This window comes from Panulirus ornatus, chromosome 12 (genome assembly GCF_036320965.1).
Source record: "Panulirus ornatus isolate Po-2019 chromosome 12, ASM3632096v1, whole genome shotgun sequence".
Taxonomy (NCBI): domain Eukaryota; kingdom Metazoa; phylum Arthropoda; class Malacostraca; order Decapoda; family Palinuridae; genus Panulirus; species Panulirus ornatus.
In genome coordinates this window covers 54,425,231-54,441,618 of record NC_092235.1, presented here as the reverse complement: position 1 = coordinate 54,441,618, position 16,388 = coordinate 54,425,231, and the positions used below count along the sequence as shown (strand labels likewise).

At 47.7% G+C, this 16,388-nt stretch overlaps 1 protein-coding gene across 5 annotated transcripts in view; it reads left to right on the top strand.

The window, feature by feature from the left end:
* Positions 1–16,388, top strand: part of LOC139752068 (teneurin-a-like) — a 1,037,677-nt gene that overhangs the window by 842,000 nt on the left and 179,289 nt on the right. For all 5 annotated transcript variants that reach the window (XM_071667906.1, XM_071667907.1, XM_071667905.1 and 2 more), the window contains 2 exons: positions 5,279–5,461; positions 6,875–7,021. In XM_071667906.1, coding sequence (XP_071524007.1) covers positions 5,279–5,461; positions 6,875–7,021 — 330 coding nt within the window. The remainder of the gene's footprint in view (positions 1–5,278; positions 5,462–6,874; positions 7,022–16,388) is intronic.

Below are 16,388 nucleotides of genomic sequence, written 5' to 3'. Positions count from 1 at the left end.
TCACTATCCCTGTACTACCCAGGCGGGTTGTGCAGATAATACCCTCCCTCTCCCTGGTGTGTGTGTGTGTGTGTATGAGAGAGAGAGAGAGAGAGAGAGAGAGAGAGAGAGAGAGAGAGAGAGAGAGAGAGAGAGAGAGAGAGAGAGCCTCCTTTTCCCGCCCTCTTCCCTCCTGGCACCACCTCCCTCCCTCTCGTCCTCCTCTCAGACCCTGATGAAGAATTACCTCATAATAAGGACGTTGCCGCATTTATATTCCGTCTCTCCCGCCGTAAGTTATGCCCGCGGGTGGCCCAGGCTGACGCTGGCCGTGATGAAGCCTCCGTTGACCAGCGTTTAGTTAAGCTGGTTAAGGTTGGCGTCTGGCAGTTGTGTTCGCCGCGCCTGAGGGTTGCGGTTTTTCATTAACTTCAGTAATTTCACGAACGAGGCACGAAGGCGTACTGGTGTGCAGGCAGTTGTTAATGCAGAGGTGGTGGTTAAAACGCCAGGAGCTCGACGGGACGACCCTTGAGCACGACAGTGCGAGCGCCATAGCCCCCAGAGGTCATACTGACGTGCTCAAGGGTCGTGCGCAAGAGCATTACCGTCCAGCATTTGGGCTGAATACATGACCTACACTGCTTATATATATATATATATATATATATATATATATACTTTTAGAATATATAGAAGAGAAAATTAGGAGTTCCCTGTTAAATAAGAAAAATATGAAATGCTACTAACTCCCTGCGTTAATAAGGCAATTACGAGACCAGCATAGTAAAGGAGGTTGTTACTGTCGCTAAGTGGTTGTCACGGACATAATTGCATCATGAATTATCGTGATATAAGAACATTTTTTGGAATTTATATACAGAGGTATAACGCTTTTAGAGAAAATGTGGAAGAATATGTGCATGCGTATTATTTATACACGTGTACACACACACATACACACACACACACACAAACACACACACATACACACACACACACACACACACACACACATATATATATATATATATATATATATATATATATATATATATATATATATATATATGTATATATATATATATATATATATATATATATATATATATATATATATATATGTATATATGTATATGTTAATATTTGTTCGCGGTTTCCCCCGTTAGCGAGGTAGCGCCAGGAACCGCATCCGATCACATGCATTCCATAACTATCATGCGTAATTCACCGAAACCACAGCTCCCTATCCACGTTTCACATGCTTTAGTTCAGTCCATTGACAGGACGTCGACACCACATCGTTCTATATTACTCTATCCTGTGTAACACCTTTCACCCCACTACATGTTCAGACCCCGACCGCTCAAACTCTTTTTTTTCACTCCGCCCTTCCATTTCCAGCTTGGTCTCCCCGTTCTCCTTGTTTACCTCCACTTCTAACACATACGTATATCCTCTTTGTCAACCTCACTCAATTTTCTCTATGTATCCAAACCCTTTCAGCTCACCCTCCTCTGATCTCTCAGCCACACTATTTTTTTTCTTTTCTCACCACACATCTCTCTTACCCTTTCATTACCTATTCGATCAAACCACCTCACACCACGTATTGCCCTCAAACATTTCATTTTCCAACGCATCCACCCTCCTCCGCACAACCAACCCTCTCTGTACCCCTTCCATATGATATTAGTGGGACTAATATACCTTCAAACATACCCATTTTTACCCTCCTAGATGACCCAGATGACGTTCTCTGCTACACATTCTTCAGCGTTCCTAATAACTTTGGACCCACCCCTCACCCACCCTATGACTCACTTCCGCTTGGATGGTTTTATTCGCTGTCTTGCCCATTCCCCGGTATCTAAAAGTATAATATATATATATATATATATATATATATATATATATATATATATATATATATATATATATATATATATATATATTTATTTATTTTCAACAGATTAAGTCAGTCTAGAAAAGCGTGAATTCTAAGTTTTCTCTGAAGCAAAGTAGTGAAGAACAAGAGGGTAAAATACGAGGCGATCATGTGGTGCAGGTTATGTACTGGTCTGTGTAATAACGTAGAAACTAAATGTGCCCACCCAGCCGAGCGGTCATGATGGTCTGTCTGCCTCTGGGAAGACCAACCCTGATTTATGGCCTACCTCGCCCTCTATAAACTTTTTTAAAGACTTTATCATGGAATTATCCTGGGTTCTGACTGTAGGCGAGGGTGCAGTTGACCTTTCTCCTCCTCCTCCTCTTCCTCCTTCGTATATATCTTCTTCTTCTTCTTCTTCTTCTTCTTCTTCTTCTTCTTCTTCTTCTTCTTCTTCTTCTTCTTCTTCTTCTTTCTCCTTCTTCTTCTTCTTCTTCTTCTTTCTCCTTCTTCTTCTTCTTCTTCTTCTTCTTCTTCTTCTCCTTCTTCTTCGTCTTCTTCTTCTTCATCTGCATCGATGGTGTTCTTGGCACTTGCCTCACCGTTGAGTATATATATCCGTATGATGAAGACAGTTCTGTGCTTACGGTATGGAGTAAATTTCTCTCCATACTCTACCGTTCCATTCATTCATATTCTCTTGAATAGCTTTGGCCCTTTCCAGTATTTATTCTCTTCCCTCTTCTCTCTCTCTCTCTCTCTCTCTCTCTCTCTCTCTCTCTCTCTCTCTCTCTCTCTCTCTCTCTCTCTCTCTCTCTCTCTCTCACACACACAAACACACATTTGACATTTTTGTTTTATAATCCTCTTGTTTCGTCGCAGATCTCTCTGCATATACAAGTATTTTTGCGTATATTTCTTCCAGTCTTTGTACCTTCCGAGTAAACTTTTTCTCCTCTCTCTCTCTCTTTTCTATTTCTTTTTTTTTAGTCTTCATACTTTTACTTTTTCATCTCCCCTTTTTTTTCATCTACACCCTCTACTTCTTTTTCTTTTCCAGAAAGCATGATTTTGTGTTACTGATGTTTATGGGTTTGTGTATGACATTCGATGCTTCTGCATCACACACTACATCATTTTTGTCATCTTATAGTCTTTATAGACTATAACATATAGTCTGAATGGTCTATAATCTGTAGTCTTTATACTCTATACATCCTTTGTAGTTTATGTGTTTTCATAGTGTAAATGCATTTCTTTTATTAATATGTACCTCACTTACACACACACACACACACACACACACACACACACACAGGCTAGTGTGTGTGTGTGTGTGTGTGTGTGTCCATACATACATGTGCAACGACATGGCACATATATACAAGGTTAAGAGACGGGGCAACACGATTGTAAAACTCTTTCCCACGTAACACACAAATAGTAACCACACACACACTTACACACACACACACAAAGACTCTCTCTCTCTCTCTCTCTCTCTCTCTCTCTCTCTCTCTCTCTCTCTCTCCCCCCGTTTTTTCACAGGATTTAGTTTCCCTGGCGTAATGTATAGCCTGTCCGCCTGTGTTCCAGAACGTTCTTTTTACTGAATACATTTCTGGTCTCTTGGTGGGAGGAGGAGGTCGTGCTGTCTTACTGTGCGGTAAATTATTTCATCCATTTCTGGAATAAGGATTGACTGATGTGGGAATAATATTTACGCTTCGCTGTCTTCAAAGATTCCTCCAGATTCGCAATTTCATTTATTATTTCTTTTTAATCATCTTTCTTATGTCTATTCTGTAGTCGTGCTTATTTATTTCTTTGTTTTTTTTTTCTATTTTGTATCAGTTTGTCACGTCCATATTATCTGGTGTTGGAAGTAAAGGGGTTGGTGATGAGAGGAGATGAAGTGCCACTTAGTGTGATACATGCTTTCCCTGCTTCTGTTGTCGCAGGTGTGTTATCTTAGCTCCTCCTTGACCATCCCTTCAGGGTGTTACCCTCATGGTACTACTTCCCTGATACTCCCTTATACTCTCTCTCTCTCTCTCTCTCTCTCTCTCTCTCTCTCTCTCTCTCTCTCTCTCTCTCTCTCTCTCTCTCTCTCTCGGTTGCTTAACCCTCGGCTCTCCTCTCCACCCGCCTCTTCCCCCAGCACTGCTCGCGGCAGTTTGGCCTGGAATTTGTCCTCTCGTATCATTCATACCCATCCATTATATTTCCTCCCTGGTACTACTCCTACTTTTCTCTCACCTACCCTCCGATATTGGCACCCCCTACTCACCACGCCACCCACGGCACTCTCCTCACCGCCTCACCCGTGGCAGTCTCCTCACCACCTCACCCGTGGCAGTCTCCTCACCACTCCACGTATGGCAGTCTCCTCACCCATCCACTCGTGGCTCTACCCTCACCACGCCACCTACGACACTCTCCTAATCACCACACTTTCTCTCGCTGTCCCCACCGTGGTCCTCTCTCTCTCTCTCTCTCTCTCTCTCTCTCTCTCTCTCTCTCTCTCTCTCTCTCTCTCTCTCTCTCTCTCTCTCTCTCTCAGCATCCATCTTTGGAACCCCCGACGGTCCTTGGCATTACCTCTCCCGGCGGGATCCCACCGGCGCGTCCCATGGCACTAGAGGCCAGCCAGTCAGCCAGCCAGCCAGCCAGCTAGGCGGCAGCGGCGGATGTCTCGGGATTGGCACTGCTGGAGAACAGTGCCGCGCGAATTTGTCGAAGGTTGAGAAACACAGTCTTATAAATCCTTTAGTTTTCTGGCTCTCCCCTCTCTCTCCCAGGCCGATATTACCGCGGGCCCAGGGTACGACGGTCGTAGAAGGGGGAGGGAGGAGAGTTAGGTGGGTGGGTGGGTGGGTAAGATGAAAGAAGAGGAGGAGGAAGAGAGAGAGGGAGAGGAGAAGAAGAGGCCATTCAGCGTGTCCCACACACATACTCGGCGCTAATCACGACCCAATCTGCAGCTAATTCCAAACCCTGCTAATTAATTTTACTCTTATCGCTAGGCAGGAAGTGGCTGGATCACAGACACTGATCTCAATTCAATTACCTCACTAACCTCATCTAATTCCCTACCGACGCTCTCTCTCTCTCTCTCTCTCTCTCTCTCTCTCTCTCTCTCTCTCTCTCTCTCTCTCTCTCTCTCTCTCTCTCTCTGTATGTCTTTGTATCTGTCTGTCCGCTTATCGATTATTTAAGGGTAATATGAGGCTCCATCTGTCTGTTCATTCTCCATTCGTTCCCTTCCTCCCTCACTCCGTCTCCCCTCCCCCCTCCCCCCCTCCCTCTTTCTCACTCTTCCGCACAGCATCTCACGCATTCTGTACCTCCCTCTCTCTCTCTCTCCCACACAGTGTCTCACGCATTCTCTCACTCCTTCCCTTACAGCTCGCTGCAGCCTGGAGTGTGTGCACGGAGAGTGCGACAAGGGTGGGTGCGAGTGTGAGGCAGGTTGGACGGGTGACCGGTGCGACCAGCGGGCGTGCGACAGTCGCTGCAGCCTCCACGGCCAGTGCCACAATGGCACCTGTGTCTGCGTCCAGGGCTGGAACGGCAGGCACTGCACCATACGTAAGTCGTGGTCTTTGTGTTAATGGATAGTGTGCTGGTACTGTTTACAGTGTTGGTAGTAGTAGTAGTAATAGTTATAGTAATAGTTGTGCTAGCAGAACTACTACTGCTACTACTAGTAGTAGTAGTAGTAGTAGTAGTAGTAGTAGTAGTAATGTTAGTGCTAATAGTAGCAGTTGTAGTAGTAGTAATTATGGTGCTTGTAGTAGTTCTAGTAGTAATTATAGTGTTTGTAGTAGTTTTAGTAGTAATTTTAGTGCTTGTAGTAGTTTTAGTAGTAATTATAGTGCTTGTAGTAGTTTTTAGTAGTAATTATAGTGCTTGTAGTAGTTTTAGTAGTAATTATAGTGCTTGTAGTAGTTGTAGTAGTAATTATAGTGCTTGTAGTAGTCGTAGTATTAATTGTGGTAGTTGTAGTAGTAATTTTAGGGCTTGTAGTAGTTGTAGTAATTGTAGTGCTAGTGGTTCTGATAGCAGTAGTAGTTACTGCGTTGTAGCAGACACAGTTGTAGTTGTAACAACAGCACCACTAATGATAGTAATGATAGTTGTAGTTGCATCCGCATGACTTCTTGCATCAATAATTGCAGTTCATCAGGTAATCCATACTGATTTTCAGATCTCTCTTACACTCTAAATGTGTATTTTCTTTTCCTGTATAGTAAATGATATAGTGATCAGCTGAAGCACCTCATCAGGTCTTCACTTATTTAACGACCCCCTTGAGTGTGACGATACGACCCTTGAGCACTTACGACAGCAAAGGCCAAGCCATCACACCCAGAGGTCGTACCGTCATGCTGAATTGGTCGTACCATTGTGCTTACGGGATTATGTCGCGTTTTATTAGAATTACTTTACCTCATTCCTGTCCCTTTCCACTCTTCACTTGGGTGTTCGTCCCTGTGCCTTCTTTCCCATAAGGATCTTACGTAATCCCTCCCATCCTCTGTTCCACCTAAGGTGTTTGTCCTCCAGTCTTTGCACTCTTTTCGCTTTTCCGCTAAGGTTAAGTCTACCAGTTTTATTTCCAAAAGTCCATCTTCCTTGTTCCATCTGAACCTTGTCTTTAAGTCTGTACCTTTGTCCCATTAGGAGACTAGCTCGCCTCCTCTTACCAGACGGAAACCTTACCTCGTTCTGCCCGGTTGCCGGAGATTGATGTTCTCCCGTGTTAGACATTCTCTCCCACTGATCGTGTGCCTTTCCTCCGGCACATCCCTGACGTTCTCCCCACCATAATGTTCCCTCAGCCTATCTCTTCACTGTTTGCCATGCGGTCCTTCTAGTGCATATCTCTAACTCCAGCAGAACTTTATGGTATTTCTCCCAGCATATCTCTAAATTCTTTTTCTTGCCTAGAGTGTTTCCTCGCAGCACCTCTCTGATCTCTTCCTTAACCTTGTGTTGCAGCTGGATGTGTGAACGGATGCTCGGGCCACGGGATGTGCACGACAGTGGACGGTCAGTACCGGTGCGAGTGTTCATCTGGCTGGACCGGGCCTGACTGTTCCGTCCAGCTGGAGACCAGATGCAGCGACGAGATCGACAACGATGGCGGTGAGTACAACGTCTGCCGCAGGTTACCTCGAAGTAGGGAGGTCTTCACGGCTTGTAGCATAGCCCGCGAGAGGGAAGAACACTTCATTTTGCTATGTTTTTGAAAATGTATTTTGTTTTTTCTCCTTTCCTCATTTTGATTGGAGCTCTAGCCATTAAAACAAACTTATGGAGCACACAAAGTTAAAATTATTTAAGGAAAAAAATGGCTGAATATACACTCGTTCTCCAACAAGCAGGAAGACAAGTTGCCTCCCGTGTCACCGTTATGATTCTGGCTTACTTAGCAGTGCCTCACTGTTGATCCAGTGGGTTTAATGTTTTCCTTCACAGTTCCTCTTACACTTGGAGTTTTGAATTGGTGAATTGCGTTACTGCAGTTCCAGGAGTTTGCACGAGTCTCGTAGTCACTTCCTTGGCAAAAGTTGCCTACTGCAGTAAGTAGCGCCAGGTGTGAACTCACCTTGATTGTCGAGAATGTGTTGCAAGCTCTGGCCATACGTCTCACGTATATGCGACATTAAGTCATATTTTTTTTTAGTGGAGCATAACGGGAGAGGTGACCGAGACTCTCGCCTGGTGCATTAACCTTGGCGAACGGTGCCTGCAGTCCTCGTCTTGGAGAGTTGGAGTGCAACGCTGAAGGATCGGATTATGATGCTTAGAGAGGAAAGTTATCGTACTTGAAGGGCGAAATTGTCGTAACTGAGAGGGGCCAGATTATCGTATGTAAGGGATTGACGTCGACACATTCAAAAGGTTAGATTATAGCACTCAGGAGGTTCAATTACCTCCCTTAAAAGGATTAAATTGCCTTATTCAAGGGCTTTAGTCGTCTTACTCAAGGGGCTTAACTCAGCCATTATGAGGAAAAGTCACTTGAGAGAGAGCGTCACAACACCACGTCCTCCAGGTTGTCAAGCTGCCATCCTCCTCCAGGAGACCTGGGGACACCCCCTTAGTCTGTCAGCCCCCATTAGCCCTCTCCAGCCAACCCTTCTACCCTTGTCAGCCTGGTAGTAACAAGCAAATTAAGTGGTTCTTCATTAACGAGTGGTTGATAATCAGCGAGTAGTGGGTAATCAGCGTTGAGTGAGTCATTACGCCGTCAGCTGCTTCGGTCAACTATTTTTTTTTAAGTATTTTTTTCTACCTTTTTTTTCTGCCAGAGATGAAGCGAGGGAGTAGAACACCCGTAGGTGGCACACCTGAAGAGAGGAGGGAGAGGGGTGAGGGATGACGGGTTAAGGGTGAGGGAGGGAAGGCAGGATGAGGGAATGGGAAAGGATGGGAGTCAGCGGGAACGTGTGGGGAAGAAGGATGGAATAGATGGATGGAAGCACAGGGAGGAGGAGTAGGAAGGTGAAGGGAAGAAAGAGGAGGAGGAGGAACATGGGAAATGGTGATGGGAGGAGGAGGAGGAGGAGAAGGAAGACCTGCACTGGAGGCGCATGTGATCCTCACCATCTGCCAGAATGACGAAGGTTGGGGAGGGGGGGGGCTGAGTGGGTGGGGCAAGGGAGGGAAGGTAAGGGAAGGATGGAGGACGAGGCAGAACGGAAAGATTGGGAAAGGAAGACTTACGATTGCATGAGAGAAGTTTAGGGCGGGGGAAGAGGTGGATAAACTGGGAGAGAAGAAAATGGGAAACAGGAAAGATGAATGTGGGAGCGGGGTTAAGGAGGGATTAAAAGAAGCTGAAGTGAGAGATGAGGAGAGAATGGAGAAGAAGAAGAAGAAGAAGAAGCAACGACAAGATTTTGCCGGATATGAGGCTACCTCAGCAGCGCTCACCACGAGAGAGAGAGAGAGAGAGAGAGAGAGAGAGAGAGAGAGAGAGAGAGAGAGAGAGAGAGAGAGAGAGAGAGCATGGGGGGGGAGGAGGATTATGTTGGTGTAAGGGCAGGAGAAAACATGCTCACGATGCGTACGATATTCACCCGAAGAAAAAAGAAAACCACAAACATTTATAACACACACACACACACACACACACACACACACACACACACACACACACACACACACACACACACACACACACACACACTCACTCACAGACACACACACACACACACACACACACACACACACACACACACACACTCACTCACAGACACACACACACACACACACACACACACACTCACACTCACAGACACACACACACACACACACACACACACACACACACACACACACACACACACACACTCACAGACACACACACACACACACAGACACACACACACACACACACTCACACTCACACACACACACACACACACACACACACACACACACATTTCCCAGCGTCCCGGGGTTGATGAGATGCAGCGCCGTACGTTAGCCCGGCCTCCATATTGGACGAGCAGATCCTGTGTGACACACAGGTCGTCTCGACGGTCTCCCAAGGAATCCCAGGACCTGATTTACTGGCCTCCTGGAGCCTCCAGCGTCTCATCCCGGCGCCCGTCTTCCTACCTTAGACAATCTCCCACCTGGGCTATCCTACCTCCCTCTCCCCAGTGCTCCTCCTGGACCTCTCTCTCTCTCTTCTCTTCTCTCTCTCTCTCTCTCTCTCTCTCTCTCTCTCTCTCTCTCTCTCTCTCTCTCTCTCTCTCTCTCTCTCTCTCTCTCTCTCTCTCCACCTTGGTTGATGATTTCGTTTGCTTCTAGAGGGTCTTTTAGCGTGATGAAGGGGTCGTCTGTCCTCCTCCTTGTTACGTCACCGGGAGTAGATGAAGTTCACCTATTTCCTAGGAGTTAGGGGAAGGGGGGAGGGGGGGGGTTTCGGTGGTGATGGTGGTGGAAGGACTCTTTGATTGTGACGCGTTGTGTTGATGGTGGTGGATGAGGCTGGTGTGGTGGGTGGATGAAATTAATGGATGTGGTTGGTGAATAGTTTGGGTACGTTGGTGGATGAAATTAAGTGTGCGTGTGGCTCGTCGGGTTTTGGCCGCTGTGGCTGCGGTAGTGGATGAAGTTAAGTGTGGTTGTGGTTTGTGGCTGATGTGTGGACGTTGGTGGGTGAAGCTAGTGGATGCATTGGTGGAATGAAGGTAACGTATGCGGCTGGTGGCTTGTGGCTGGTGTGGTCGCCTTGGTGGATGAAGCTGTTGGGTGCCCCTGACGGTTATTGGCCCGGGCGTTTGGTTGCCAGCTGTTGACTGGTGACTGTGGCTGTCACTGGTGGATGTAGGTGGGTGGTAAGGCGTTTGGGTTTGGTTGGTGGTTGTTTGTGGTGGGTACTGCCGGCTGTTGTGGTTGGTTGGGGTGATTTGTGTCTGTGGTTTATAGTTGTTAGATGTGTTTGAGGTAAGTGGTGTGTGAGTGCCGGGAAATGGTTGCTTGGGAGGTTGTTTGGCAATGGAGTTGTTGAGTGTGGCTTTTGAGCGTGGCTTTTGAGTGTGGATGATGGGCGTGGCAGTTGAGTGTGGATGGTGGGCGTGGCAGTTGAGTGTGGATGGTGGGCGTGGCAGTTGAGTGTGGATGGTGGGCGTGGCAGTTGAGTATGGGTGGTGGGCGTGGCTGTTGAGTGTGGATGGCGGGTGTGGCAGTTGAGTGTGTATGTTGGGCGTGGCAATTGAGTGTGGATGGTGGGCGTGGCAGTTGAGGGTGGATGGTGGATGTGGCCCATGGATATGGCTGGTGGAAATGGATGTGGTAAATGTGGCTAGTGTGCGACATCAGAAGATGTGGCTGATGAGTGACGTCAATGGGTGTGGCTGAGTGACGTCACTAGGTGTTGGTGTAAAGTGAGGTCAGTGGGTGTAGGACAGGTGATCAACGTCATTGAGTATAGGGCTGATGAGTGACGTCAGTAGCTGTGGCTGGTGACGGGAGGAGGGAGTGAGTGTGGCTGAAGTATCGGGTTGTTGTTTATGGCTAGAGGCTGAGGAGTGATGGGTGTGGCTGACCCCTGGACACGCCCACCTCTCCTCCAACACCGTGCTTTCTGCTCCGTGCCAGCCACCAGGCTCTCTTCAAGATCCCGTATGGAGTCTCTCTCTCTCTCTCTCTCTCTCTCTCTCTCTCTCTCTCTCTCTCTCTCTCTCTCTCTCTCTCTCTCTCTCTCTGTTTCCTAGGTGGCTGTATCACACGTGAGTTGGGGCTGACGTGTCCGCCACCTGTCCAGGTCCTGGGTTGGACAGGTATCCCCGCGAAGACCGTAGGTACGTACTCACGGTGGTGGCCTGGCTTGGCAGGAGGAGGAGGAGGAGGAGGAAGAGACACCAACAGCAGCAGCAGCAGTTGTGGTCGTGTTAGGATCTGTAGCAGAAATGAAGAACGTCAGCGGTTAGTAGCAGAAGCTGGCTAGACGGTATCACTGTCAGCAGGAGCACCATCAGTAGGCAGTAAGCGGCAGTATCGACAGCAGGAGCAGCAGCATCAGGAGAGGAAGCCAGCAGGGCCTGCTCATGACAACCGCGCACCACGAAAGCCACACTTTTACCTGGCGTACGGCTGTTCCAGTTTTCTTCGTCTGGTGTGGCTTTCACTTTATCATAACAGAGGTCAGAGAGTTGTCGCTGGAGTTAGCCAAGCGAGTGTTCGATTTTTATTATAAAATCACTTGGGAAGGTGCTCAGCTTTTCTCCAGGATATGATCAATACATTCCCCTCCTCACTCCACGCTCCCTAAAATGTTATCCTTTGGAAAAACATGGAAACACATTCTTACCTCTGTGCCTCCCCCTCGGTCGGTACAGGAACCTATCAAAATCCAGCATTCTGTTGTTCCTTCCGAAGACGGGTTGCGATTGGACAGAAGCACGAGGTCTGATAAAGGTGAGTGGTGGCAGAAGGGACGGACCTGTGTGTGTTATTGTTAAAGATAAGTCTGGTACGTGATCGGCGGACAAAACAGCTCACGCACACACACACACACACACACACACACACACACACACACACACACACACACACACACACACACACCACAGCTGCCGGATTGTGAGGCGGATGTATCACTGGACGATGACCATATTATTTTTATCCTGAGTGTGTAGTTGACTGGTTGAAGAGGGAGGCTTGGGGAAGGCCGCACACCCCTGGGGAGCGGTACACAGCGGGATGGTAGAGGCTCTGACCACTGTATAGTTTGCTGCTTTACCGACGCCGGAGCTACTGCTACTGCTACTGTACTGTTGCTGCTGTTACCGATGTCTTGTTGTGCAAGGCGCGTCATGACTGACATTTGTATACAGCAGGAGATGTGGTGTGGGCCTTACCTGTTGTTGTGCTCCCTTCTCCAACCCCATCCCCGTCACACCTCACCGCCTCCTCCTTCTTCTTTTTCTTCTTCTTCACCTTCTTTTTCTTCCCCTTTCCGCCCTGGCTCTACCTCCGTCACCTCCCGCCCTCTTCCCTTTCCCTCTCCCTCTCTCCCTCTTCCTCCTCACGCCCTCCCCCATCTCTGTCATCTTCACTCGGGCTCCCATCTCCTCTTCGCTGCCACCTGACCCTCCTCAGGTCGTATCCTCCTGCGTCAGTGTGAGGTGGGTCCCACGTCGCACGTCCGTACTGTCCTGAGCGACGTCCCATTTCTCACCAAAAATTTTCTTGCGGGCTCGTGATAACCCTGCGGCCACAGCTCCCCACACCTCTGCGGCACGTACCCCAGCTCACGTGACTTGCACGTACCGCATCCCAGCTCACGCGATGACTGCGGAACGTAACCCAGCTCACGTAACTACTAAGGCTTCCCCCAAGCCCACGTGACTACTGCGGCACGTCGTACCCCGGCTCACGTAACTACTGCGGCACGTCGTACCCCGGCTCACGTAACTACTGCGGCACGTCGTACCCAAGTAACCATGGCTGGGTGAGATCAGTAATTATATGCCCATTAGAAGAAGGTGTTGCCGTTGCCCAGGACCTAAATTTGCTTGATTGTACTCAACTGTCCAAACATTTGCCACAATTTACCACGCTTTATTACGTGACGTGTGCCTCTGGCATCTGTGTCGCATCGCCATGCCATTCAACATGATAATGAGTACGTCACCCTTGCCCCACGTATATCATGGCCATGCGAAAGAGAAGGAATAATCTGCGAAAAGTCCAAGTCTCCCTGTGAATGCCTGACCTACAAGTTCTCAGATCATAACTGAATTTTCAAGAAATGGTTAAAAGAAAATTACCCTTGGGGAAAATATCACAGTTGTGTTGACAGTAGCTTATGAATAAAAGAAAACGATGTTCAATAGGAAATGTTTTACTCAGAAAAAAAAAGAGTAAGATTCTATTATTCTTGAGATGTCAGACAAGGAAGGATGACTTTCCATTTTGTGAACTGGTTGGCGATGATGACTGTCGGTGATGTGTGAGCAGAGTTGGCCAGCATCACAGTGAAGTACCGGTTATAACTGTATAGTTGATAGAAAACGGGTGTTATTGATTTGAAATGAAGAAAGTGTTCCACTCTTTTCCTCTTAAACTGGACACGAAAGAAACCGAATGATTATTTTGTGTTTTATACTATGTATTATGTTTAATATTACGTATTACATTAAGAAATATACCGTAACGAATTTTTAGCAGAGTTCTGAACAATCGTAATGAAATCTTGATAATCAAATCTTCACAAAGTTTGAACTTAAGTCCCGTCCTTGCCACTTCGTTCCGTTCCTCCCCTTTATCTTCCCCTTCATGGCTTCTCTCCCGCTTTTTGGTCTGTCTCAGTTCTTCCACGTTGTCTCTCACCTTTTCAATTGCCGTATTATCTCTTCTCTTACCTTGTTTCTTTTCTTCGTTGTCCCCCTTCTCTTTCCTTGGCTTCCTCTTTCGTCCTCTCTTCACTGTTCTTCCCTTTCCTTCTCTTTTTCTTCGTGGTTTCTTCTTCCTCTTCTTTTTTTTTTTCCTTTCTCGCCATTGCCCCCAACATCTTGTCTTTTTTCTCCGTCTCCCTCCCTATGGTTCTTTCCTCACCTTTCCATCTCTCTTCATGGTTCCATCGTTTGCTTCTCCTCCGTCTCCATGTTTATCACTTGTAGCTCCTTCCCTTCTTTTCTTCATTTCTGGGTGGCTTCTCCCCCTCTTCACTGCATAATCCCTTCCTCTGTCTTTCTCCTCCTTGGCTCCTCTCTTCTATAGGCTTCCCTCTTCATACTTCCGTCCCCTTCCTCTCGTCATCTCTTCCCGTCTCCCATCCCCCCCCCCCCCCCCTCTCTCTCTCTCTCTCTCTCTCTCTCTCTCTCTCTCTCTCTCTCTCTCTCTCTCTCTCTCTCTCTCTCTCTCTCTCATATAACAACTAGAGAAGATATCTTTTTTCCCTGTGAAGACCACTCGCTCGCTGAGGGGAGATGCTGGGAGGGGAAGGGGGGAGGCGGGCTATGGGGGGGGGGGCATTGTCTCAAGCGAGCGTTACCTTGGAGTGTTGTGTCCGGCTAGGCGTATTGGAGGCCCTGAATTCTCTTCTTCCCGAAGGCTGCTTCAAGTGCCATATGGACGAAACAGACGCGCCAGATGGTATTGGAATAATATTGCTCACTGGATAGGAAGTTGCCCACGTAGTATTCTTCCTCAGGGGGCCAAGGTTTCTCGCTCTCACCCCACCTCTCCACCACCCCCTTCCGTCCTTGCTGTTGCTGAGTCTTTCTCTCTCTCCTTTTCTTACTTTAGAGAAAAAAGATATTCATTTTTTTTTTTCTTTCCAAGGGAAGATCTTTACCTCGTGAGAATAGAGTGGGTTCTGTTTAAAGATATTCAGAGCCGAGGATCAGGATACTTTGTTGACATCGCAATTTCCTAAGTTTGACGGCAGATGGCGGGCGGATCGTTGCCGGGACGACACAACAGCGCCAGCGATATGTACATTTCCTGGAGAATGCTATCAGGAGTAAATCAGCAGAGACATAAAGGCGACACATTTATCAGCCGCCACAAAAGAGACAATCCCCGTCCATAGCCAGAGTTGTTCAGTATGTATAAGGGTGTGGGTGTCGCTGTCTGAAGGAGGAGGAGCCGTGTGTTGTGTCCATCCTCGTCGGCGTGTGGGGGGGTGGGGGGGTTATCCTCCACGGAGCGGACGGAGGCAGTAGCCACTTGTCGTGTGGTGGCTCGAGAGACAGTACGTAGGAGTCACAGATGAAGAGAAGAAGACTCGATGGTTTACATCAATACGTCATCTGCATGAGGACGATACAAAGGACCGTGCATTTCTAATCTATGCAGATGGAGACTGGATAGTCAAACAGAAGGAGAGCCTCCTTATATATTAATGGTATGGAGTACTCTGCTGCCTGCTGGCCATCTCCATCCCAGGTTTAAGTAAGATATTTCTGGGCTGAATGGATGTCTTTCAGATCTTGTCGCAATTGTTAGACCGAGGAACGTTCTCAGTTTACCTTCTGAATACGTTGAGTTCAGGGTACGTCGAGGTTTGGGTTCTTCGTCTCGCTGTTATGAATTCACTCACCGCTTGTCTTGAGTTCTGTGGCACTCCTCCTGGTCATCAATGGGTGTTCGGTGAGCCAGCACTTCAGTGGCGGTCAAGTGTCACTCCTTTTAGCCCAAGGTTGTTGTCTTCTCTTTCTGCCTCACCCACACTTGGGCTGCTGGCTTTCAGTCCACGCAAATAAAGGCTCTCCATCGCACACAGTAGTTCATAACACGTACCTCACAAGACTCCTGCTTCATAACTCTCCTACGGTGAACGGTGCGCGCTAGCCCTGCCTCTCCGCAAAATCTCCTCGTAGATAATCGTTGAGTACTCTCTCTCTCTCTCTCTCTCTCTCTCTCTCTCTCTCTCTCTCTCTCTCTCTCTCTCTCTCTCTCTCTCTCTCTCTCTCTCTCTCTCTCTCTCTCTCTCACGCACCTACTCTTTCTCATTCTATCTCTCCATTTTGAAACACAACATCACTAACTTCACGTTAGTGACGTTCCAAATTTGCCATGGAGGCCGGGAGAAGAGAAGAGAAGGGAGAGGAAACAGGTGTGAAAAGTCTACGCTTATCACGCTTCACATTTGAGTTATTCTTCTGCATCACCCGTCTCGATCTTGGAGGTCGTGAAGAAGCTCAGCTGGGAGAGCGACATCGAGGCCTTCCTTCTCCATAGATGACCGTGACTTCGACGGTTTAACAGTGTCTTCAGGGGATGAGGGATTTCTTCAGTCATCTTTGCCCAGCAGGTGACATCGCGCCAGAAGTAGCAGGGCTTAGGATTTTCCGCGGGGAAATTCGCAAAAGAAAAGGGAGACGGAAAGTTGATCGAAAGCCTAAGTTTATAGGAACTGCTTCAGAAGTGTCGGTACAGTACACACACACACACGTGTCGGTACAGTACACACACACACACACACACACACACATCTGCGCTTCGTAGAAGGCGACTTATAAGGGGGATGGGGGTGTGGATGGCA